Below are 27479 nucleotides of genomic sequence, written 5' to 3'. Positions count from 1 at the left end.
AAATTGTTTAGTTTATTTGGGATACTCATGCCAATGAAATTCACATTTGAATTCACAAGGTACAGGAAGACATGTAGAGAAAAATAAGTTTCTCTTTAGATGCTAGCTTTATTGTATTATTGCTCTAAACATTCACCTTTCATATCACATTGTGAGAACTTTATTAAAGTCCTCAGGTTTTCTGATTGGAAGTTCATTTTTCAATTGTAATTCACAATATAATTACATCTGCATGTAATTAATTCTAAAATTAACACACATTGAATTTGTCACACATAGTACACATCAAAGCAAATAAAGAAAAACAAAACAGTTTAAAAAAATTGCTTGCCTTTTTTTTCTACCCAGTACTTCAATATTGAAGGCAACATAAGGAATGCAGTCTATCATTCATTCCACTGCAGCATGCTGAAAACCACAGAAACAAGATCAACCCCTGAATACAGAACGACCATTAGTATTGGATACCTCCTCAGGAAGTATGGGCACTGCAGATTCACTGGGTTCAGCAAAGTTGGTTGCAAATTGCTGTAGCTCAAGTCTGATCCTGTAAATCTAATCTTCAAATGATTTTTTTATATTTGATAAAATGCACATTAGAAGGTCAAGTTACAACCACTATTAATGAGATATTACAAAAAACAGAGAAAACTAATTCAAAAGATAATCGGAGGAAAAACTAAATCTGAATTGTTTGGAATCTGGAAGGCTGGTGATTACCTTATCCTTAAATAACCAGTGTTGTCTTGGTGACCAGTATTGTTCCTTCCAGCTAAATAACAAGATACTTTGTGCAACTGAGCAGTCAAGCCCTGTGTCACAAGGGATTTCTCTTGAAGGTATTTTCATTTACCTTTTATGCTATTTCATTGTCCTGAAAAAAAGTCCAAATTGTTTGCCTTCCATAGCATAATTATTTTAGTGAAATGGCTATACATGTATTTTAAGGATATAAACTGATAAAGACAAATATTCTGTGGTGAAACCATCTTAAATTTATTTTAGCTTGTTATAACAGAATACAGAACATAATAATTATATGCACTTTTTGCCTTGAGACGTAAACAACACTTGCAGTCAGTAAGGCTATTAATTTTCCCTTACATTTACTTAGAAATTCTAACTCTAATACAGCCTGAGTGGACCTTCACTTTAAAAGGAACTCAACTGACTTACATAGTTAGTTATTATTCATTTTAAGAGTTGAAGGACTTAGTATAAACTGAAATATTAATATTTAATTCTTCTAATTTTCATTCTAAAAGTAGTGATGATCAATTCATGCTTACAAAAGAGATAATACATGAAATACTTTTGTTCAGTAAAACTATTACAATGATTTTAAAAACATGTTTCATCCTTTGGAAATACTGATTAATACATGTATTTAAACAAGCAGAAATTTGACCCTGACAGAACAATGATACTCAAAGTCTCCAACAGAGCCGGCCACCGTAAACTATTTTCTCATTTTTCTCCAGAGTTTGATAACCTGGTATTTCATATAATTTCACTTTATAAAACATATTCCATAATTGTTCTCAGTGCAGGAAATGTCCCTTTCTCTTATTTAGTGCTTTTTCGTGTAATTTTATGTCCTTGAGAATAAGTTTAAACTATGCAAAAATAAGTGTAAGGTTCCGGAAACTCAGGAGTTGTTTAATTAATAATAAAAATGGCCTATAAATAGCATTCCTTCCTCAACTGTGAAATTTCTTCTAAAAGCTGATGAGAGGATTATTATCCACTGGTTGATCTTCTAAAATTAATCCAATTTAGTGCAGTTTGCTTGGTTTTGTTTTCTTTTTTTCTGTTGGCTCTAATACACTTAAACATCAAAGCAATGAAACAATACAATGAGGCAGATTATGTCATTCTTGCTCACTCTGAGTCCTATCATCCGCAAGCAGTCCCAACAGAATTCAATTAAGCAACCTATGAAGTGAGATACTTCTCAGCATGAGTAAGTAGAGGAGCCCTACATGTCGATGAAGCAAGGTCACTTTCATTTCCATCTTCAGTTACTATCAAGACAAGCTATTCAAACATTCCTCCTCCATAGCCTTGAATAAGTCTATAGGATAAGGCATGCTCTTTCTTTTTTTTTTTTTTAAACAAAACAGAATGATATTGGCATTTAGGAAAATGTAAAAAAAAGCAAAAACCAAAACCAAACAAAAAACGAAACGAAAAAAAGCCTCATCTCTGCAAACCACAGTTTTTTCCTCAAAGGAAAAAGAAAAAAATTACCCTGCTTCTTGCTGATCCACTCCATAGTGTTCCAGCTCTGTGCCTGGAAGCGGCTGCACGGGAGGTGGTGGGAGGGGAACACTGGCCCAGTTTGAACCGTTATTTTTCTGGGTTTTGGCAGAATTTTTGTTTTTCTTCTTTTTCCCTCCTTTGCCACCTGCAAATCCAAAAAGAAAGAGATAAAGAGATATAATGTAGGAAAAAAGCTAGCTATTTACATTTCTTTGAAATAATTCTGATTCCAGATGGCATGCCCCAAAAAGAAGATGTATTTATATCCCAGCAGAATCAGCATCAACGTGCTAATGCTGTTACAAGGTTATAAATAATAATAGAATGGAAAAGTATTCTGAATAATTGCTGAAAACCACTTCTTTTTAAAACTCCATGCATTTGCACCACAGCAGTGCACAACCAAGGAGAGACATGTTTTGTTGTGTCAGAAATATATTTACTGATTTATTAATGTCTGCTTTAAGACTTCTTGAATTGACTGTCAGATAAAATATAATAGAACATAGCAAATTATTTCAAATGTCAGAATCAAATGTGCTTATAACACTGTTTTGCATAATCTCTTTCTGTGGAAAACACAGAGGTTAAAGACACAATATTAAAAAACTCTGTCATTAGGCTAAATATCTTTCAGCCAGAATGACAAGTGTAAGTTGTCAAAACAAAAAGAAACAGGGATTTGCTGATAGGAATTTACAAAGTTTACATTTTTTTAAAACATCAGGAAGTCATCTGCAATGTTTTAGGACTGTCTGTTTCACAGGATGCAAATATCTTGTGCCACTATGGAGAAGAGGTTCTATTTCTGATGCACAGCTCTAATGGAGGGGGCTAGTAGCAATGACGTGAGCAATGCATTTTGCTTAAACCTTCTCTTTTCTTATCATCCTTGTACCCACTTCTCCAGTTAGGACACTTCCATTTGTGGGAAAGTGATCTTACAGAAAAAGCTCTCTTACCACTTGTTTAACTTGTTTTATTTTGCCCTGACTCCATTTTCTAGTCAGAAATTCGTTAAGAGGAAGAATGACACAAGATTTTGAATCCCTTGACTGCTTGGAGACCCATCTATTTGTTGCCATTTTATTGTGGCTTTCAAACTTTCTGGATTTTTGGGTGGATGAATGGTTTGTCACGTGTTTTTTTAAAGTGAGGTACACAGCTGGCACTCACTCATCCCTTGCCTGTTGCAGAAAGCAGTCTAACCCATCTTACCCACTGATGTCACTTGCTGATTTATAAGGATCAGCCAAAAAAAAGATACATGAGAAGTTCTCAACAACAGTGAATCAAAAACGCTGCAGCTGACTTGTAAGGCAGGATTGTACAGTGCGCACTGGCAGGCACCACCCTCTTTACCATGGCTTTAGCTTTAGGCAGAGACACCCAGAAGACGGTGCAATTCTAGCAATAGAGACAAGCACGTGTCATGGGACTTTTCATCTGAGAGACAGTGGCTTTATTCTGTTATCTTCAGATATCAGGTGAACCAAAATAGGAACGAATAGAGAGGGAAGAAACAAGCTGATTCTGTGACCCAGAAGTAGCCAAGACTTCTCTTTTCACCTCCCGTTGTGGCTGCGAGAGACAGGCAACAAGTTCAGCAAGGACTGGCTGGCAGCATGTTGCAAACGAGACTTCTCTTTCCACTACTCAATTCCAGACCAGAGCTGCTCCTTCCTTGTCTTAGAGTATTTCTAGTAACTCCAGCCAAGATCCTGTCTTCCACTAAAGAGGAAATGAGCTGATAGTCCATCCATTAGGATGCAAGACAGACTCTTCCCTCCTTTTGTAGCCTGACAGAGAGAGGCTTTCTTTAAAAAGGAAAGAACATTTTGACCTATAGAAAAGAAAGCCCAGTGATGGTGGTAATGGAGGAACAAATACATGAAACTTGTGGAGGGAAAATGAAGCTTTCAAAGCACGCATATGCTGGAAAATGGAGTTAGAAATAGGGTCACAGAACAGTACAAAGGAAGTACGTTAATTTTCATTTGTGGGACATGGGGAAATTTTTGAAAAGTCAGCAGAAGTAGGAACCAGGAAGAGTTAGGGCAGGAAGGGCTCTCTTTTTGGGAGGAAAGCACATGCATAGGAGTGTCTCTCTGTGTGTGTGTGTGTGTGTGCGTGCACGTGCACGCGTGTGTGCACGCGTGTGTTTGTGTGCTTGTGTGTGTTGCAGGGTAATTTAAACTAGGAGTACTCAGAAAAGAAATGCAAAGAAGATCTTCAGCTTAGAGAGTAGTTGAGATGGTATCCTGGTTTGTGTTTGATAGAATTTTAGAGTAATTTTTCTATTCAGAAAAGATGCATTTCTGCAAAAACTGCAGTACTCTATTTCATGGGAACAAAGTCATAAGATGCTTTGTTTTACTTTTCAGCCAGCACTGCTATGTGATGATCAAGGTCTTTGGCAGCCTTGAGATCAAAAGGTGCAGAGGCTGGGGGAAGCACAAACACAGGGTAGATGACCTCAAGCTCAACCCAGGCTAACCAACTAATATTAAGTTATGGCATAAACATCATGCTCAGTATAAGTTGTGGAGTTTGCTGGGGACAGCCGTCTTTCTTCCATGGCTGTCATCTCAAGACGGACTTGTCTATCACCCTACCCATGAGGCCTGCTCTCCCACTATGTTGGCTAAGTATAGCTCTGTGTATTTAATATTGTTATTAATATTAGCTTTTATTATTATTTTTTATTAAATCTATTTTTATTACAACCCACAGGTCTCCTTTCCTTTTCCAGATTCCCCTCCTCAGGTGGTGAGGAGTCACTGGGTGATAGAACAACTGTATAAACCATGACAGGTGAGAGGGTGATTTTTAAAGTGTAGCATCTTGGTAATCTTAGGAGACTTCTAAGATGGAGGTTGGATGTATGGGGTGCTAGTCTGGAGTCAATTGGATTTAAGTTTTTTTGGAAAGAAAGGTCAAAGATAACAGAGCTATATTAAAGAGTGAAGCGGAGATCTGACAAACTGTTTGGATGAAGAAATAAAAGAAAGAAGCTCCAAGGTCATTACTGGTAGGGAAACCAGACTACACTGTACAGGTGGGCAGGAGATTTCTGTCCCCATACGCAGTTAGTCCACTGTCAGACTAGTGGAACAGACACCTAATACATAATGCCTGATGTGTGTTTGAAAACTTGCACAGAAGCCTTGTTTCCCCACAGGAATGATGCTTGATGTTTCAATGTCTCCTCACACTGAAATTCAATTATATTGCTTAAATCTCCAGATGAAACAGGTCCTGGAAAAAGAATTTGCCAGGCAAAGCTGATGATCAGATCACTCACATAAGCTGGGAGCTGTGCAAAGTACAGCCACAGAATTTCCCTGCCTCACAAAGCAGTTGTATTTTTAGCTATTTTCCATCCCACAGTGGGATAGGATTTCTCATGATACTCATTTGAGACAGACAGAAACTTAGTCAGAATAATAAGTACTTAAAGTACTAACCAAGGAAGTGAGAGAATATGTCCCTGCTCACTGTCATGGGGACCAGGTAATCAAAGCTGGTCTCTGACTCCAGTGATGCTCTAATTATCAGACTATTTGAAGGTCTCCCCCAGTTTCTCATGTACTACAGACATAATTAACCTGTATTAAAAGACATAATTAGTGGGCAAGGGAGAGCAAAATACTAACTGCAGTCCAATAATCTGAGCACTGGGGCATCCAGGTGTGAGCTGCTTTGATCACAACAGGAGTGCCCTGGCCTTAGGAAGACCAGCTAACCTGAAGTTTCTGTTTGCCATTAAAAATTTTACTTCAAACTGAGAAATACTACACAAACTATATTTCACTTGAAATATTTGTTCAAAGTCCAGCTTTTGATCAACTGGCATTTTCCAATAAAACGTTTTTCTGAGAAAGTACTTAGGCAGCTGTAGCTGTCAACACATCTAAAGTATGATACTGCCCTCTGATAACTGGCACATATGCACCTCGGCATATCAATTTCTGCATTTTCATTCAGCCAGAGAAGCAAGCCGATTTCCTAAGGTACTTGCCAATACATCTCACATACAAGGAACAAGAAGCTTTCTTCAAGTATCGTATGAAGTTAGCTCACAGATATCTCTCTCTCAGTGTTGTAAGCCTATTTTTCTATCTCGTTCAAATCAGCTAATACTCTCTGTATGTACACAAGACTTGCAAACACACTGGGCTATTTGAGTTATGGGCCAACGATTATAGGCTTCTAATCTCAACATTCAATTTGCATAGTCTTTTAAATTAACATAAAGAAGCCATTTCTAGGCTTGATCTGTTAATGTTACAATTGTTCCAATTTATAGTGGAAATTCAAAAGGCTATATAGCATATAGCATGAATATAGCATTAATCTGACATCGAAGTCCCTTCAGCTCTCTCATATTTCAGTTAAGTGAAATAGCAGACTTTCATTTTAATTGCTGGCTTTTCAGTTTTTGCTTCAAACAAAAGAAGACATGGTTATACGTAACATAAGCAACAAGTAAGCAAAATTAAAGAAATCAAGAAAAATATAAATAGAGTACACAACCACATGTACTACAAACATTTTCATTCAATGTTTTCATTCAATGAAAATGTGTCATGTTTCCAATATAACATGCAGCACACACACAAAATTTACTTTCTGTTTGTATGCAGATTTGGAGCAATTTTTGATACCCCAGTCATCTTGCAAGGCCCTACATTTATTTCTAAGCTGCTTCACTGAAAAACAGCATTTAGAAACAGCTCATGGGAGTGGGAAATCTGTTAACAACTCAACAAAAATATTAATCTCCTCATGAAGTTCAGTGTGTGGAGACTTATAAACTGATGATTGATGCAGAAATATATTTGCTCTATGAACTGTGCTGTCAGGGAGAGGATGCGACAAGGCAAGGTTTCAATTGTGCCGACAAGTGCTGGGCACAACAGTTGGGAGGATTCTCCGGTTATCTCCAAAGAGGTTTTGCAAAAGGCATTTTTGGTATATTTTAGTAGAGGCCAACGTGATGCTGTTTGTTGATGTTCCAGTGGGCAGGCGCCATCATATCTATCTCCAAAGTGCATGTGAGAGGTTTTCTGCCTCCCTGGTGAGCTGCCTACCAACACCCGTCCGTCCCTCACCCACCCACGGCGGTGGAACCAACCTGAGAGGCTGCCACTCCTTTCAGAGCTGTTGTGGGAGCTGGTGGTGCTGAAATCCTGTGACTGGTTGTGTGGCAATCTATTAGCCAATCCCTCAGCCACGCGGTAGTCAGGGATGTAAAGCAAGGCTAAGGGTTAAAGGGCAAAGGTCACAGTGGCATCATGTGATTAGTCGACAGCACAAGCACATGCAACACGTGCGGTTAGCAAGTCAAGGACAGATGTGGTAGAGCAGTAAGTTTTAATTCTATTTTTTTAAAGTATACCTATCCTAGCCTACAGGAAGGCAGATGGCTTGGTGATTAGCACAGGACAAAGAGGACTAAAAGCACAGAACAATGCATTTTGTGATCGTGTGGGGTTCAGCACACATGCAAGGTATGTAAGCTTTAGTTATGGTTAATACCAACAATGTCTCACATACTAAAAAGATTTTTCTAATTCATGCATAGATGATACAGTATAAAGCCAAGGCCTTTGGAAAATAACAGCTACAATTACCATTGTTGCCTTTGCCTTGGTCTGGGAGAGAGTAACCAAATCCCATCAGGTCATTTTTTTGCTGGATTGAGCTTTTCCACTGAGGATCAGGTAAGTCGACAGCCAACTCATGGATGCTGTTGGAATGCAGTATCTGGGTGGTGGCATATGGCGTGGCTTGCGTTATTTGGCTGGAACTGTTGTAACTAGTTTTCGTGGTGAAGTCAATGCTGCTGTAAATGGCTCCATCAGAAAGCATAGTAGCAGTTTTATCTCCTTGCCCTGGCACTGGTGGCAGCACATCTGTGGTGAACATAGGGGAATTAAACAAATCACTGAGGCACAGGAAGCCTGAAAGTATCAAGGTTTAAGATGAAAAATAAATGTGTCATTTCGAACGTTTGCATTTCAGCTGAGACAGGTCCATGAGCCAACGAAGGGAAGATGATGTACAACCATCGCCAAGCTATCAGCATCTGTGACAGGCCTACCACTTGTCCTTCACGTCTCACTGCCTAAAACCATCTTTTTTTTTTTTCCCCCCATACCTTCAACTGTGAAAGTGAAGTCTGGAATATTTCTCTACTGAAGAATGTTTTCAATTGTTCACTCTGTGTCAGAACCAATGAAACTGTCTGGGCTTCAGGAAAATGATGAAAGGAGTGAATCTACAAATCACAGAGGAAACTTTTCCAGCAAATATGTAGTAAAACTCTTAAATGAATGCCAAAGCTCTCAAAGTAGTTTTTTAAGGGCATCACCTTGACTTCCTTGAAGTTTTATGCATCAACTTATTTAATTTTGACATTAGCTAGTACAGTTCTCCTTTTCAACAAAAGAAAAACTTGACAAAGCCACGTTGTTCATGAAATGTGAAAGAAAACACATTATTCTGAGGGGATTTAAGTGATCAGTCTCTTAAAATGGCAAAGCCATGTTGATAATGGAGAACAACTTGTTTGAATACTCCAGTACATTTACCTGAAAAAGAGTACAGCATATTTAACTAAATATCTGTTGACTTTTCTAGATCTTTTGAATTCTATCCCACACTGCAATTTGTACCTTTAATCAGTTAGATTGGCAATCTTTCTCCTTACTAAACATTGTAGTGACCTTTGCTGGTGGAATACTAGATTTAGAAGCTGAGACTACTGAACTGTGAAGAATCTAATGATGACTGGCATGATGTCCCAAGGAGAACCACAGCTCAGCAGATAACCTTCTTTCAGAGGTCAATATATCAAATGGTGTTATTTTTACAATTTATTTACTCTGAAAAGTTAAATCCATTCTGGAATTTACTTGTTAGAAAAGTGCATCATTTATGTGCCATTTGCTTTATATAGCTAGATGGCAGATATGGATTCCAACTGTTAGCTCGTACTTGAGATAATGCAAACTCCTGTAGTGAAGATGTTCAGATCCTATTCTAGGTATCACAGACATTTTTATATACCTTAAGACCCAGAGAGAAAAGATTATTCTTGCAGCCAGACAAGGGTCTAGGCTGAGTTCCAGACTCAGACATGGGATTTGTGCAACCTTGGGGAGTACAGTAGTTCTCCTGCTGTCTCAGGACTTTTCCAGCAATGTGACAGGATACCATATTCCCCTCCCACTCATTTTGTTTTGTTCTGTTTTGTTTTGTTCTGTTCTGTTTTTGTTTTTGTTTTGTTTTCCCGGGATAAACATTTAGACCACAGAACTATTTTCCACTGCATTCATATGTGCAACAGTGAACATTTTAACATGGACCCTAATAACATCTACAGTCCTCGGGCAAAAATATAATATTAACAAGAAATATGGCAATAACAAGTGTTCAGTAAAGAGACTGCAGAAACAGAGATTAAATTTGGGTCTATCAGTATGATCTGGTTTTGCAGACAACAACAGGGAAATGGGCACAATCAAGAATTTAAAATACCTTAATTGTATTAACTTATATCTGCAGATAAATTGTAAGTGCAAAAAAAATACAATTAATGCAAACTACAGGTCATATTTCAAAATCAGGTTATTACCATCTACCTGCACATATCCAATGTCCTTTCTACGGGCAGCATGCCATCATAAAAGCATCTATGTGCAAATACAGCATGAGATATGAGTGACAAGCGCAGTCTTTTATTTCTTGCATTTCATCCACAAAATGAAGATTTTTCCCTTCCCACAATTGTTTTCATCAAAGTATAATGGATTAAAGTTTTTTTAAATAAATTTTGTTGCTGATGTATAAAATTAAGTAAGCTCAGCTCAACCTGTCTGTGTTGGATTTGCAGACTCACGGAAGTAAAAACTCACAAAATGTTCATCTCTCAAGTACTCAGACATACATCTATCTTTTAGAGCATGTTTCTGGCAACTGAAGACTTATCTTCTCTCTATATATGTTTAAATTAAAATAAAGAGTATACCTTTGCTTTACCACACTTAAAAAGAAAGTTACATAGCTTCCCACCAGCCAAGAATTTTCAGTCATTCTTACTAATAAGCTGAGGTTCTCCAGACATTCTGGAAATTTTCAGTACAACCACAGATTACTTTTTGCCCTCAATGAGATGTATACACTGAGCACTCAAAGAGCGATTAAAGTGCCATTTTACAAAGTGCCATAATCACCTAGTAAAAATCAAGTGTGATTTTCCCAGCAAGTTGTCATAGCAAAAAAACCCACTGTACATTTCAGAGCAAAGACAAATGCACAATTCCCACTGGATGCTTTCCCACAAACTCTCCAAATATCTAACTTGTTTTGTTAGAGATAAATCAAATAGCTCTGAAATACTTTCTGAGGGAAGCTCTTTCTTGCTGCTTCAAGAGTCACAGTACTATTTTGTGGCCTTATGAGACTTGAAACCTAACCTGTGCTTCCCACTCACAGCCTTGCTCTCAAATACCTACCTAGAGCATAATGTGAATTTCACTCTTAAAGGTAATGTTAGAACTGTCTACCTCAGTTTCTGAGTTTCCAGAGTGATTGATTGTCACCATATTGTTTTCAAAATTCTTATAGACCTTTTATATTATCACACACCTTTTAAGCAATAAAAGAGGTCCAAGTTCTATCTACACAGTTCATTCATGTTAAAAGACATCTGCCTTTAATGCAGAAACATCCAAACTCAACTGTTGAAACAGGTAGGATAAATGATCCCAAAACGGCCAGAATAAAAGTGTGAGTTTGACTATAAAGATCATGGGTAAAATTGATCTGCTGAAATTCCAAATATAACTGTTGCATCTCCTGGACAAATTTGGACCTATGCCTCATCCACATTGAAGCCAAAAGCTTTAAAACATGCTTCCAATTTCAGTCATACAGCACCAAATGCTAAAAGAAAATGGTAATTTTTCTATATTGTGTGAGCTTATGAAAAGATGGAAAAGTCCTGAAGGGTTTTATTTCCAAAATATTCACAAGAATGAAGCTGGCAGATATTCAGTTACCTTCTAAATATTATAAAAAGTTTTGCTTACTTTATAATATTTTTGTAAGGCAAGAGCTTTAAAACATTTTTATATGGAAAATAAATCAAGTGTTTTGCTGTAATTTGAAGTCATAGTAGTCAAACCACAGGCAAGAAGTTTTGCATGGGAACGTACAACCAAAGTGAAGGATGGTTTTCAGAAGCAGATTGTGGTACAGTTCAAAATGGAATTCTTTTCACATTTATCAGTTTGATGGCTTTATAGATTTTTTGCATTTTAATATATTTGTGATATATAAAGTTTTCTTGATTTTTGTTTACATATTTACATCTTAAAAGTATTTATATACTCATTTACATCAAAAAGTCTTGTTCTGAACACCATTATACAGAAGTAGCTGTCATGACATCACAGAAAGCAAGAAAGTAATAGAGATGTGAATATTACTATGACTTTTAAAAATACCAATCATACATCTTGATCTTCCCATTTGAGTAAAATGTTTGAAAGAAAATAACCCTTCTAAAGATTCATCTCCACAGTTATAAATCATTACCTCATTACCCCGAAAGGCCTCCCTCAACTCAAAATGGAAATAAAGCCCTAAAAAAATCCAAATAGTTCCCTTTTTTGTATTAACTTCTCCAATAAGAAGGAAAGTTTCTGAAGATCTCTGAGGCCTTCTTCAAGGATTATGGTTGAGACTGAGAGCAGTTGTTCAGCAGAAAGGGGAGGGGTGACAGCAACAATGTTCTGTCCTTCTGCTGAAGGAACATTCTTCCTGCATCCCCTGAGTTCTCTGCTCTTATGGACATCCTTTATCCCTGGCTACGTAGCCCTGCACAGCACATTACTCATCTTAGCAGACAAGGGAATGAGTCCCTTTGATGAGAGGGAGAAATGAGAAACACATTTCCCTCGAGATGAGGAGCAGACCCTGTCTCCTCACTGTAGGGTAAATTACAAATTAGACCTATGTTTTGAAGAAGGAGAAAGAGACAAAGCAAAATGAACTCTTTAAAGACAGTATTAAGTCATATCTTGAGTCAAACAGAGATAGAACTATAAATAATAAAAATACTATATAGTGTTTACCATAGATGTTAACTAACAGAAGCCTATTGCATACTATATGGTGACTTAATAAAATGAAACCTACCTCCACGACCAAAATTGCCAAGATCATTGGGTCCACTTGTGCTGTTGTTTACTGGCAGACTTGTGGCAGGCCAAGAGTCTGCAAGCCAAGGATAACTGGGGTCACTTGCATTCAACAGACCTGGTCGACTGAAGCAGAATAAGAAAAAAAGATACACATACAAATAAATATATTTATATAAATCTATTTACGAAAATAAAGTATATGTGAGACAACTAGTGATTGAAGAGGTCATATCACTGTTCTACTAACACTGTAGTTAACAAACAATTTAGGAGACTTTAATTTATTTCAAATTAAAATTGTGTAGCCTTTGATGATTTAAAGACCTTGAGCAGTTAATTAAGGATATATACAAATCAACTTTGTCAGTAGAAGTGGGACTACGCATCCCTCATGATTCTGCCAGAATTCAAATGAGCTCCGTTGTCTGAGTGAAACGGGTTAGGCAGCACCATCACGGGGTCCTACAACAGAGCTGCATGATAAATTACCACCTCAAGGGAGTCATCACTCAAAGTGATTGCTCCGTATCAGCCATTTCCAGGAATTTGGGCTACTATTTCTTCCTCCCCTTGCATCCCAAATGCATGCCTGTCATCTACAGGCTGGTAACTCTTTCTCTGAGCACTCTTGGATGGTTTAGAGGCAAACAAGTTTGAGCAGGATTAATGGAAAGTGCACAGCTATCTTTATCTGCCACCGCTGCACGGCTTTTATAACCCTGTAATTTCCAGCTTTGAGAGCAGTATTAAACAGTGAGTAAGTTGAAAGAGAAGGTTCACTCAGGCCAAAAGGCACCATGCTTCTCTCACCCCAGGACAAACAGCCAGAAATTTAGCAAAGTAGGTTTGTATTTGTATTTAACAGGAAAAACAAATAATTTCCTGCAGACACCCTCTTCCCCCAAATGAAAACAAAAAACCATCCACAGTTCTGTAGCTTTTCTAGGTTATTAATGTACTCATGAAGTTGGAACAACATCTCCGATCATTGTATGTTATAGACTCCTGCCTGGTTCAATCCCTAAGAGAAACATCAGTTTCTATGGAAACGGCAATAAGAAGACTCGGCTGCTTTCTTGCCACATCTACTCACTCTCATTAGGCCTAATCTCTTTTTGCTAAAATATTGATTAAACGGGAGATTGGAAGTTATTACCAGGGCCTAATTACAATCTCCATATTGGCAAAGGGAAAATAGATGAGGATATATGGGCCCGTTATCAGCTTTTATCAATTTCAATTGAGTAGCCAAAGTTGTGGAATCCAGTCCTATCAATCTACAGCCTATTCATCATCCATGAATCATTTATTTCATGATCGATTAAGTGTAATTGTTCACTCACAGCAATTTAGGGGGAGCCAATAAGGAGTCTTAAACAACAGCAACTTCATTTACTAATGTCTAATTAATGCAATAAACATCCCAGTAACAAATGAACACATTTCGTGTGATATTTACTACTCATTTCTTCCAGGGCATATGGGAGATATGAAACATCTGGGCTTGATTCCTCCAAAGTGCACGACAAACAGGTCATTAAACCTTGTGGTAAGCTACTTAACTCCTCCTAGCACTGTCAGTCTTCCCTATGATTGGTTATTACCCAAGTGCATCACCTATAGCATTTTTCAGATTTCTAGTTTTAAAAATAAATATGATGGAAAGATCTTTATGCAAGGGAACATACCTTCCATTGCTCATTAGTCCTCCATCTCCTCTTTGGAAAGTGACTGTGATTTGGTTGAAAAAACGAAACAAACATACAGAAACACACACGCACACACATATAAGACAAGGAAAAATCAATTAGTAATAATTAAAAGTAACAATTCAAGCTGCTCAGTGTCCAAGATAGGAGGCCTATTGGCATCATCACATAATAAAATACAGAAATGATAAGAAAAGGATCAAACACATTAGGGTGATAATTTGTATAGGATTTCATTGCAAGTTATTGATTAACATCAATTTGGTCTGTAGCTTGCATGGCAAACCAACTGCCTGGGCAAAAGGCCTGAATTTACCACAGGCCCCTTCATATGACTTTGTGTTGCAAGACTGTGCCATGTGATGAAATTGTTTTCTTGGCATGCTTTTGCTTCAGTACATAATGACATTGCACCAGTGAGTTAATAAAATCATGTTGTAATGCAGTAATATAATGTCACCACACAAATATGTCATTTCCCAGGACAAATACAAAGAGGTGGCAGCTCTATTAGAGTTGGAGTTGTGGAAAAAAAGCATATAGTTGCACCATTTCCACTAAAAGTACAGTATGAGAACAAGCACCCACACATAAATGCATACACGCCTGTATCACTAGGAAGAAAAAGTGTTTCCAGTCTTATCATGGGTATGCCAAGGACATATTCAGAGAGACAATTGTTTTTATGGTTCCATTCATGGATGTTTGACAAAAAACTGCCTATCCCTTATCTATCTTATTAACAGGATTAAATTTCAAGGCAGTATAGGTAAACTCGCATTACTGGTAGGATGCTAATTGACAATATTTGATGCTCTTTTTTGAAGCACTGGCAAATGTTTTGAGTCAAAGCCAACAGACTACTCTGGTTCTCAGTGGCAATATCCCATTATTTATTGTCAGGCATAGATAAGGCAGACTATTAAATTATATCAATGTCCTGGACACCTGCATCCTTACAGGGCCCTGACAAGATGAGGGCTTGAATTTCAGAGAGGAATGGAAGAGTCTACCACCAGTTTAATTTTAAATAGGCACTGGTTTGGAAATATCATTTACCTTTGTAAGACAGACGTTCCCATCACTAAATTATAGCTCTCAGAGTATCTGCTAGATTTTCCAAATATTAGTCCACTACTTCAAGATTATGCTTTCTGTTATACATGATTCTGACCGGAAATGCTGTGATCATTACATACATTAGCAATGGCATAAATACACTGGGAAAATACTCCTGATACCTTATAGAATCATTGCCACTGTATTAAGTCCCAGGATAATTTCACAGTCTACATTCAGCAAAGGGGACAAAACTGGCCCCTCTGGAAGCCCTGCTGGAAGAGTGCTTGGGTAGGGTGATTAATCACCCTTCACTATTATCAATATCAGAAAATCACTACAGTCATATGTCACATCAAAATGGTTAATAGCTGCATTTTGAAAGGATGTAATCAAACCAATTAATGAAAAGAAAATCAAAATGCAAGTATGGGAGGTATTAAATAAAAGTCTGCTTTGAAAAACAAGACATGGTAAAACACTGCATCTAATTAATTTTAGAATCAATGCTACTTTCATTCACGTTGTTTCTAACAGGCTGCCAAATGACTGTATCACTCATTGCTTAAAAGTGAATAATCTGAAGTGCTGTGGATATCGCGTGTGAATATGCAAAGAGGTGGGTACTGACTGGCTATGTTTCAAAATATGTTGATCAAAAATACATCAGATGCTATTTTCTTTCTTCTCCTCTCGTCTGACTCAATACTCCATTTCTCCAACTTTCTGCATTTGTCAAAGCCACAAGAAATAAGGGAAATGAGAAAAAAGGCACATTCAGTAACAACCCTTATAAGTAAAGCTAACAGACTTAAGGGAATTCCAGTACAACATATTTTCTGAAAAATTCCTGAGATTTACATTCTTGCTTAGACTATCATCTACCCGAAAAAAAAATTAAAGTAATATTGTCACCACTTGCATAGCACGTACACGTGTGTGTGAGACTTTAACTATGCATGTCAAAGGGAAAAAAAATAAAAATCAATAGTTATGGTCTCCAAAATACTTGTATCTCTTGTGAGCCTTTATAGAGCAAAGCTAAAACAGCAAAGCTAGTAGGATATTCCAGCAATGTTTTCCAGGCACATTTTACTTTCTGTGCAATGAGGTATGGAAAAAACTCCAAGGCATGCTGTGAGAAACATATCAAGAAAACATGACATGGAAACCTCTTCGCCAGAGCCATAATTTCTGCAGATTGGCTATGGCATACGAGCTTGTTGAGAAGAAACAGGTATCACAGCATTTACTTTCTTTTCTGCTATGTATCCTGGTGGTAGTAACTGTTGCCTGTTTTTTCCTATGTTAAACAATCTTGTGCCTTCCCAGTATAAGCACTGTTTTCAGAAAAAAGAGTCAGCATCTTTGAGAAAATAACTCATCTTGCAGTGAAATTGTTTTTCCTGGGAAAGGCTGTGTCTGGGTTACGTGATGTGTACAGAACTGGGAAGGAATACAGGTTCTTTTGTTTATCCTCCACCCTGTATACTAATGCACGGATGGTTACAATCTTCATGAGAAAATAAACAAGAAAGTATTTTAGTTACTATTCTTGGTGGAAAGTCTCTGGAATATCAGCTAAGGTAGCCAAAATTTCTCTTGAAGTGTGGACATGTCATCAGTAAGTTACCAAAAAAAAAAAAAAAATCGTATCCGTGATGCCGTCCATTAATGGGCTACCTGAGGCTGGATAGAGAAGATGCTTTTCTTTTAGCATCAATATTGTGAAAGGAAAGACAGCTAACAACAGATGATATGGTCAGGCTGCCAACACAAGCACTATGTTTATCATTTCTGCCATACGTTTTGTCAGCATTTTTGCCTGCAGTTTGATTTCTGCAATTACAAAACAAGTCTAAATGTCTGAATAGGAGCATACTTAATGCAATGCAGGCTTGTAGATGTCAATGTAAAAATAAAACACACAGACAGCTGGCTTTATTTATCCTGTCTTCACTTTAAAAAGCAGCAGAGCAATTTCAAGGGGCAATGTAAGAGGAGGAAGGGAAGGATGTCCCTATCACTGACCCACCCCTCTCCCTTGCTTTTTATCACCAAGGAAGCAAAAAAGCTCTTTCAGCACTCTTTGCATCTGATATATGTTCTTAGAAAGGCTGAAGACCTGCAGGGGTGAGATTGGTTTTCAAAAGAAGATGAAAAAATAACCTCTGCATAGAGAGATTTTGAAGGAATCCCCACCATCTTATACTTCAAGAACTGTAAAAATGCAGAAATATAATCCAAAGTGCATTTTAAATGCATCAATATTTAAGGAAATTATATTGTATATATTTGTATGAAGAATAGCATAAGTTAAGGAGCTTTTCACATGTTTTTTGTTAAATATATAAGGAGGTACCCATAACATTTACTAATATTATCTGACAAGGTTAAACTTAATCTTCATGCCTGCTAGTACTGGAAAAATACAAATGTATAGTAAATTGACATTCTGAGGCAAGAAAACTTTAGAAAGCTTTATAAGGCTTTCTGTATGCCTATCTCTAGTAGGCCACATTTTCCTACCACAAATGGAAACTTTAATGTTGTCAGCCAAGTCTCATTCCTTTTTCTGATAAGCTGTTCCTCAAATACGAATGTAGATTAATCCTCTTTTAATAAGCATTAACTCAGAAAAGATAATCAGCATATAAAAATTCCATCAAATCTTCTGTCTACCTTTGGATGATTCTGTCAAACAATTTATCCTCATTTAACAGTTTCAGTTGTGCATAAAAAATGTGGCACTTCACAATTCTCTATCTATTTTTAATTTGCTTTTGTTTACTCGGTTTCAAGAAATCTTTAATCCCAAGGAACGCTAGTCACTAAATAAGCTTACCTACTCATAAGTTTAGATACATATTTACTTTCTTTGCATGACTGATGGCCTAGACAGTGAGTGGGTACTGGCACAACAATGAGTTTGAGAGTACAGGAAAGATAAGCAGATAAATGAAATTTCTCTTATTTCTACAAATGGATTCTGTGTCTTTTTTGTATAAGTCCTTATACCAAAATGTGAAGAGAGAATTGCAAATTCCAGTACAAAATAAACAAATTCTATTCTATCACTGTAATACAGGAATGAAACAACTCATCTGTTATACATGAAGATGTCTCTTTTGTGCCATTTATCTTTTCTTGTATCATGTAGAAAGCCACAGTGTGTGTTTATAACTGGGCAATCTGAGTAAAGGGTAACCATAAAAATACCAAAAACCCAAGTGCAGCAGTACTTTAGCTTTTACAGAAACTCACAAAAGTAAGACCAGTCCATCCTTTATATCACAGATGACTGAAAAGGGGTAACATTTATATTTAGTGTCCCTGTGCCAGATTTAGTTTTGCTGACAGTATGCCATGGTCCCGGAAACATACTACTTGTACAGATGCAGATGATGACACTACTACTTACTGGTAAAAAAAATCATATGTTTTGTAGTGCTGATACTACCTAGAATCAATGCCTGGTGAGTCATGATGGTGGAAAGAGAAGTGGAGGAATAGTGATATACAGAATTGTGGCTCAGTAACTATTGGAGTCAGTTCAACTGAAAGTAGGTAAAACAATTTAGCTAGGAATTTCAGTGTCACATTTTATTTGTGAACCTTTGAGCAATAGATCAGTGCTTATGAAAATGTTAACAAATACAGAAAGCTTAATGAATTTAACTCAACCAATTATTCTTCTCTGGCACAAATCTTTACCAACAGCATGACATTTGCTGTTTGCTCATCTCCTACACTGAATGTTACAGTAGTTTAGTCACACAGCAGTAATTATACTTTTAAGTATAATTAGGTACATATATATATAATATCTCTCAGTGAATGACCCATAATCTGAAAATGACCTTGAAGAACTTTTTAGTAGGTAATTACATAACTGGAGAATCCAGACTTTTAAACTATTTTCGTGTTGTAACTTCACATATGCAAATAAAACTGAATAAAAACAAAACTAAACCCATTTACATCAGAAATACCTGAAAAAAAGTTTTTTGTTTTGTGTCTGAAATAGAGTAAGTATATGAATGTTCCATGAGTCCTTTCAATTATCTTTAGTACACAGTCAAATTTGCACACTCTGCAACTTCCTGAAGGAAGAATTTAAAGCAGATATCTGAACAAAAAGTGTGCACCTTCTAAAATCTGAGTATATTAGGATAAATTAATCTTTAGTAAAACTTTATTGACAACTGTCTGATGAGATTCTGTCTCTGAGCTACATACCAGTGTCTAAATATATAAATCTGAAACGAAACTGTTTATGAATCATAACTTTGAAGGCAACAACATACAGTTGTGAACGTAATCAAACCTCCACAAGCATAGATATGTTTGTCTAAATTATATTACCAGTGGCAAATTCAAATATTAGAGAACTAGAGATGTTTCTTAGGGAAGTCTGGGCATAAAGACAAAAAATATGAACTATATTTTTCAGAAGAAAGACTTTTTTTTTCATTAATGGGTTTTTTTGGACTTGACTGTCAGCTAACGTAGGTTCTCAGTGCCTCCTGAAATGTTTACAGGTCAAGCAACAGAACTCTGTCTTGTTCTATAAAGTCCATGAGATGTCAAAACTGTTTTTAAAAAAGCAAATTTTTGGCAGTCCCTCTGGCCTATTCTAGCTGCTCAGCACCTCTGGATCAACTGTACTGAATCATTCAGCACAACCCTGGCTGTGCCAGTGTAAGCTACAAAGACAATGGAATAAACTCACCACAGTTACAAACAGCTGGTAGTGGTATAATCATAGGAACCAAATGCAAAGGTACATTATTTCATCTTGGAAAAAAATCCTATGTTGTGTCTCAAAGAAAAACAAGTACATTGTTCAGGGTAGGATGTGTTGTGCCACAACTTATTAGACTTGAACAAACATGCCTTGAAGCTAGAGGAGCAATTCCTGAGTCTCCAGAGCTTCTCCACGAGGATACTTCTCCCTCACAATGTCACAAGCTTCAGGGCAGACACCACTACCTTTGCTCATCTGCCTTGAGAGACATCTGCTCTTTCCTGCTAAGCTAAACACGAAAGCTGTGGCTGAAAATAAGCAAGTGAGCAGGCAGCTAGCTGAGCACGAGGATCAGTTCGGCAGTGCAGTAGAAGGCCAGCCTCTACCACATAGACAGCAGAGGGGAGAAAGGAAGAGATGGTTTTGGTAATTGCAACTGAGGGGCCAAGCGACATGCAAAAAACCTTACAGATTTCTGCTGGAAAATGCTGAGATTTATTGGCCTTTTACACTGTAAGACTGAGGTATAATCATTTTTGAGTTTTTGTATCTCAGGCTTATGTATGAGAGCAGAAGGTAATTATTTCTATTAATTACTACTATGAATTTTTATTTTTCCTGGCTATCTGTATCTTGACTAAGCTGTTTGCAACCTGCTGTTTCAGCCACACTTCGTTTATTCTTCACATATCTTTAAGCCCGCTTACAATAATGGTCTAGTGTATGTTATGTTTATTAAAGATATGAAAACTAGGATACCAGCTTTGAATTGGGTAGGCAGAAAAAATGCAAATGCTTCCATTTCAACAACATCATCAAAGCCATGTGTGCATAGGTTAATCAAGAGATTGCTTGAAGATCTGAACACCTCACAGTAAGGTCGATGTATACACAACTTACAGCTAAAGTGGAAGAAAGTTCCATTTCTCCAGTTAGATCTTAAAAAATGTTTGAGATACTTTATTTGAGCTTTAAAATAAATTAATTCAGTTTTATATGACTAACACTTGTTTATGTTAAGTTAGTTCAAACATCTTGTCCTGCAAATTACTTTTGAAATTGCATTATCTTGAGTCAGATGAGTAAGAAGTATGCAGAATTATAATGACAGAGACATCAGTGGTGGTAAATTTTTTGTTCCCCTGGAATCACTAGGAGAATGAATGCTACATTTTTATCGCAGATAGGCAGCAGAAGTGTTTCTCCTTGTAGTTGGTTTTAATTCTGCATACCTCACATGTTTACAAACACTTTGATAGATAATGTTTGCAATGATATGTTGGTGAGGTAAGAGACAGACTAATGGACAGTACCTGCAGGGGTGAAGGTGAAGGACTGAACTGCAAAACAAGAAAGCAAACACATTGTGAGTTACACACCCTGATAACAAGCGCTAATTGCAGGGCAGTTTCCTCTGGAATATACTCAGTTGTGGTTGAATATCATTACCAGGATATAACAATTGAGCTTAAAGCACTAACCAGCCAGCAGCCAATGAGAAATGATGGTTGGAAAGGTGAGCAGTGAATTTTGAGAGTCATATTTGAAAAATTTTTGTGTGGACATGCTACTCTCCAAATTGTAAACATTAGGATGAATTGTGAAGCATGATCTGTTAAGAATTTTCTTTGCTGAAAGCATACACTATTTAATAGTTTGGATAATAGGAATTCCATTTCATGATGCAATGTTCACATCACACTTAGATGCAGCAAACGTCATGAGAAGAACTGAGTTGCAGGAGACACACTGTTTATAATGACTATTATAATTATTTACAGCTATGCATTTTAAGGTATAAAAGACTTAGCTCTCAATCTCCCCTCTAGCCCCCCCCAAAACGCCAACTCACATATTGAGCTAACAATAACAATTCTGCTTTCTAACAAGTCTCATCTTCTGTCCAAACTTTATGTATAAAACTGCTTCCTAAGAGGAGTAACAGTACAGCTGTCTCTTAATATGAAAAATCTTGGGATCTAGACTGATATTTCATATATACATATGTAGGTGTGTAAGATATATATTAGTTTCTCAAGTAATACCACCCCACCTCTCAGAGAGTAAAAGTCATCAGTGTTACAGGAAAGAAAAAGAAAAAGCTTAGGATAAATGATACAGGCCATGTGGTGATGCCAGGTGAGGTTCCAAAGAAACTGAGTCAGTCCAAGAGGCACTGGAAGGGTCCTCCCTCTCCTTCCACTGCGCTCACCTTATTCCTTCTTGGGCTGCTTCGCTTCACTAAACCAGTGGAAAACTAGTCCAGCAGAAAGGATTGAAAAATAACATTGAATAGTTTTCTTCTGGTTTAGTGAGCCCAGTCAGGACACTGAGGAGTCTGATGATGGCTAACGCCAAGGTGAGGAGGCATAGGATTGTTTGGCTGAAAGCAGGGAATGCACGTTGTTTCTTGGCAAGTAGTTAAAGATGCTCAGTCACTTAGGGAGCCTGTGTCCTCTGATTCGCATGTGAAGATAACTTGTAAATAGAAGGGAACTAGTGTAACTTTATTGTGATATAAAGTCAGCATTAAATATGCTGTGTCGTCTACTGTGCAAATCTTGCTCAAGAAGGAAATTTTTTGTCTTTTTAAATTATTATATAATAAGCACTGCAAAAGAACCTATCCAATATTTGAAGAACATATTTTTGTGTTAAATTAGCCTTCAGAGTGACTTCTATGGTAATTCAACCTGACTTCTTAAAAATCTATAAGAAACCTGAAACAGAATAATACATAAAGCAAACAGGTTGAGGGAGGAAGAAAATATTTTCATTTGGCAAATGTATTTATTTTTCCAAATGTAGTTTCCAAAAACTAATTTTTAACTGGAGCAACACATTTAGTGCAAGAAGGATCATACTGTGAAGGCATTCCAAGGCATTCTACCTCCAAGGCAAAACTTTTTATGGCTTCTGCCACAGGTAAATTTTGACACCACTTCCCTAATACATCACTCTCTTCTCCTCCAGCTACAGGTGTAGAGCCACCGATTAAGTACCTCCATTCATTTCCCATGCATATGGCTTCAAAGACATGGAAATGCATGAGAATGAAGAAGCAGAAGAGCAAATACTCTTTCCAACCTTCCTTGTAAGAGTCTGGTCTAATTCACATTTGAGCACATAAGTGGAGCCAGATTGCTAACAGAGAGCCTCTGAGCAAAGAGCAAGAGGTACAGTTAATCCTCTTTGTACTTTTTTATGCTAGATGTGCTGGAGATGTAAAAATAAAGACTGTCTTATGATAATGATGAAATGTGGTACCGAGCAATGCATTTAAAGCTTCTCATACACCAGCATTTTCACAGCATACATGTAAAACAAGCGTACAGAATTCACCCAGGCCACCTTTGCAGTAAGTTCAACATGGTTTCTGAATAGGTTTAGCAGCACTTATTCTCTTCATGATAGAACCTGATAAGATTGTAATAAACAGTTGCTGTTCTTACCAGCATAATTGCTGAGCCCCTTCCTCTTCTTTCTGCGCCAGTATAGCCAGATGCTGAACCCCATCAGAATTACCCAACATGCACCACCGATGCCAGCTATAAAGGCAGGCTGTTTGACAACATCAGTGATTTGCTCAGTTATGCTGTTGTTATTTTCAGTGATGACAACTTCGTTACGACCTCCTGTACAAAGGAAATTCAACAGAACATTGTGATAATGAATTCGGTAATATGAACAGGAACAAAGTACTGCAAATGAAAATTACAAAAATCAATAATTCACCTCAAAAGAATTATCCACAGTAGGAGAGCTTTAATGAGTACCAATGCACACCTGAAAACCAATGTTTCCAGAAATTAAAACCATAACCCATTGTGATTTTGCAAACACATATTTGAAAAGATAACTCTATAGCAATCTCCAAAGTAATCTAACAGATGACAGTACAGAGCCTTTTTTTAACAATATGTTTGTTGTCTGTTTTTACATAATTATAGACAGAATACAATGATGACAAAATGAATCCTCAGAAACCAATCAACAAAAATAAATCAAGCAATGAATCAATAGCCTTTTCCAAGTGAGAAATCCAAATACAAAATATCAAAAGACAGTTCCATCTCTTATTATTGTCAGCATGCCAAAAATTCTTACATAACTCGATATTTTTTGCTGCATGGTAGTTTCCAAATTTAAAACAAACAAAATATAATTTTTTTCAACTGGAGCAAAGATGCATTTTCCAGTATTTACTTAATGGGAAAAACAATCCATACAAATCCTAAGAGCACCAACAGACTCAAAGCAGAAAATTGCATAGTTAACTGTTAGCTCTAAAATTCTTAACTTCAACCTTTAAGAAATAATTATGACTTAGAATACCATTTAAAGTGTCATGCATCAAAAATAACTATATAGGATCTTACATTGTGTCTATTTCTCTAAAAGGGAACTTCTGTAAAAGGAAAAGCTTGGTGTCTGTCTTGAAAACAACTGCTCAAAAAAATGTGAATGGAAATTCAGGAAATACTACAGCATATAGTTCTTTTCTACTTTAAGCATTCCCTTGTCAAAAATAGTTAGTTTTAAAATTAGGAAATGTAGAACAAATTTTTGCTGCAAAAAATATGAATATTGATTATACATACATTTGATATAAACTGCCCACATCTGCAGTTTTGAAATTGGTGAAAGAATTATCTATCATTTCCAGTAAAAGCATACATATAGCTAAATCCCTGAAATGTTTATGCAGTATTATCAGATGCCTGTATGCATGCTGAAGAGCTGCAAGAGTAGTCACTCTACTGAGATGAAAAAAATGAAAATACTATGATTCTCAATTATGGCAGTCTATTGCACACATGTAACGGTAGGAGAATACGGCAAACACAGAAACTCTCATTCAGAGGAAAATATTCAAAGCATTGTAGCATTATGCTGTGCTGTAAAAACATATGTATTCCTCTTCTATAATTCAGCAGTGGTTAAATTTACTGCTCATTTATTTCAGCAGAAACAGACCTGTGTCACCACACTGGCTTCAGCCTAAAGCAAACAAACAAGTTCGCTGGCTAAGACAGATGCGAGACGTCTGACACTTCCAGTCTTATTTCCACAAACACCTCTTTGCAGGAGACCCAGAGTTTACATCAGTCAAGTTGTGAAGGAGGATCCCTCCCAGAGGAGCCTGTTGGGCTGAGTGTGCCTTCCCTGCCCCAGCCTGCACTCTGTGGGAACCTGCACTGCCCCAGCCAAGACGCAGCTTCAGGTCTTAAGTTGCATTCAGAGCTTGGCTGAATTGCTCAGGAAGAAATGCAATGCATTACATTGCTATCACACTGTTAATGATCTCAGTGATTTCATTAAGCTTTCTCTCTTTCAGCATGATGTCAGTATTTAGTAATGATGACCGTCTGCTTTTGCAAACAGGCTGTTGAGACTGTGCTAGAGCTTGGCTTGCTTTCAGTAGCTCTGCGCAGGAAAAAACCCAAGCTTCTTGCAAACAAATTAGGTCCCACAGAAGGATGCTGACAGACTATGTCTGCTAAGATATAAAAAGGCAGCACACCCATACTGGTATCATGTACTGGTCTATACTGGCCATGCTGGTAAGCTTTTCTAGCACCAGGGCCTTGTAGCTGCAGCTGTTCCTTCCCATACTTTCCTATCTTGTCTTGCTGCTGCCAAAGGCCCAATGGTTTCCAGTCCTGATGCAGTGAGTGAGAATGAAACTCAGTAAGCACCTGTGACAAAAAAAAGAAGGGAGGCAGCAGTCCCTCCTTTATTGGATTCTCTCCTTTTTATTCTGCCTGTGGAACCAATCCATAGGTGCACCCCAGTGCTGAAAGAGGAAGTGCCAAAAATAAAACTAATAGAAAGGGGCACTCTACGACATGCTTTTCCAGGCACACTATTGATTTTCTAGTAGAAATCAGCATGGGAGTTGATGTTGCTCTAATTGTCATTAACTTTCAGTTAATTTCTGTGCTCTTTGGAGGACAGGTAAAAGCAGTGCAACAGTGAGGAAACAGGTAATGTCAGCACTGCTTCGAAGGCAGCTGTGCTACCATGGGGAAGAGTGGGCAGGGAAACGCTCCAGAGACACTGGCTTTGGGAGCAGACACTTCTGGACTCAGGAATACTGTCCTGCTAAAGCCTCCAAAAAGCCTGAAGATTCTGCTTTCATCACTAAGGTCAGAAACCAGTCTTGTGAACGGAGGATATAAGAGCAAACTGCAGAGAACCTGGGGAGAGCTTTCAGTGGTCTTTATGCTCTCCCTCCCTTCTAGGGGAAGGTGCAATCTGTCTCCAAATTACCTTCTAAAGTTTGCAGTCTGGCTATTTGCTTTTATCCTTCACTGCCTAGCAAATACAACTGCAAAAGTAGTAACTCATTTAAATGTCAAAATAACATATGCTGTGTGAATTTGATGACTGAAAAATAAATGGATACAGATGAATGTTATCCACTGATGTTTGATAAAATTTATATTATCATTAGGGTTTGGGCACTAATTTTGAATTTTTTTAATACAATATTTAAGCAGAAGTAATAAATATGTCATCCAAGGTACCAGGGTACTATTTCATATACTGCGGGTGTTTCTGTAACAATGCTGTCATTTCAACTAATTAGAACATAGACAAGGGAAGTGTGCGACCTGTAACGCTCCATTGTTCCTGAAGACAAAAACATAATGAAATATAATGTCTTCCTCCCATTGGAGAGTAATGAAGAACAAAACTAATTTGTTGGACCAAAAATTAATTAGACACATCAGATTCGATTGTACCTATTACTGTGAAAGTTTGCAGCTGTTCCTTATATTATTATGCCAGTGATGGAATGTAAGAGTGAACGGGCCAACTGATGAAGAGAAATAATAGTTATGCCATTAACCAACATTGCCATTATCCCAAATTTTAATTCTGGTTTTCCAGGTGGAATTATTACAATATCAATAGTCATCATAAAAAAATTATTCTTGATTGTCTTTGAGTCGTTCATAAAATTTTTAAATGTCCTGCTTGTTGTATAGGAACAAGATTCCTGTACAAGGGACAAAATTTCTAATTAAATAAATAATAAACTTTCTACTACTCCATATTCTCCTGGTTTTACTTTCTGGATTGTCATGGGTCTGTTATCTAGAATTGGTCTGGGAAGTTAGTAGTTGCTTATTCACCACAAAAATCAGTTATTTTCAGGAAAAAAACCCACCCAATTATTAGAAGAACATATCCTATATTTAAGAAAAACATCTTTCTTTTTATACACTGAACTCTCTATTTCATGACAATTAAATTCATACTGTTTAGCAACACAGCTTAACTATTCTGCATCACTGATCTGTTCTCTCCATAATTCAGCATTTCTGCAGTTGTTAATTCTGTTTGAAAGCTGTTAAATAGTATAGATAAGCACCAGGACATACAGAAGTCCATTATAATACATTCACTCAATAATGTTTTCCCATTCATGATGATGTTTTGATGTTTATTCATTAGCTCATTTTTAACCCATGTAATTAT

General features: G+C 37.1%; 1 protein-coding gene across 1 annotated transcript in view; it reads right to left on the bottom strand.

The window, feature by feature from the left end:
* ROBO2 (roundabout, axon guidance receptor, homolog 2 (Drosophila)) overlaps positions 1–27479 on the bottom strand; it is a gene marked incomplete at its 5' end in the record, with an annotated part of 121093 nt that overhangs the window by 36115 nt on the left and 57499 nt on the right. Inside the window, 5 exons of the mRNA XM_010194776.1 lie at positions 2251–2407; positions 7899–8180; positions 12472–12599; positions 14165–14207; positions 23444–23626. Of these exons, the coding sequence (XP_010193078.1) occupies positions 2251–2407; positions 7899–8180; positions 12472–12599; positions 14165–14207; positions 23444–23626 (793 nt within the window). The remainder of the gene's footprint in view (positions 1–2250; positions 2408–7898; positions 8181–12471; positions 12600–14164; positions 14208–23443; positions 23627–27479) is intronic.

Source organism: Mesitornis unicolor, unplaced genomic scaffold, assembly GCF_000695765.1.
Source record: "Mesitornis unicolor isolate BGI_N332 unplaced genomic scaffold, ASM69576v1 scaffold13351, whole genome shotgun sequence".
In the NCBI taxonomy this organism is placed as follows: Eukaryota; Metazoa; Chordata; class Aves; order Mesitornithiformes; family Mesitornithidae; genus Mesitornis; species Mesitornis unicolor.
Note: the sequence above shows the minus strand (reverse complement) of the source record. Positions and strands in the feature narration are given on the sequence as shown.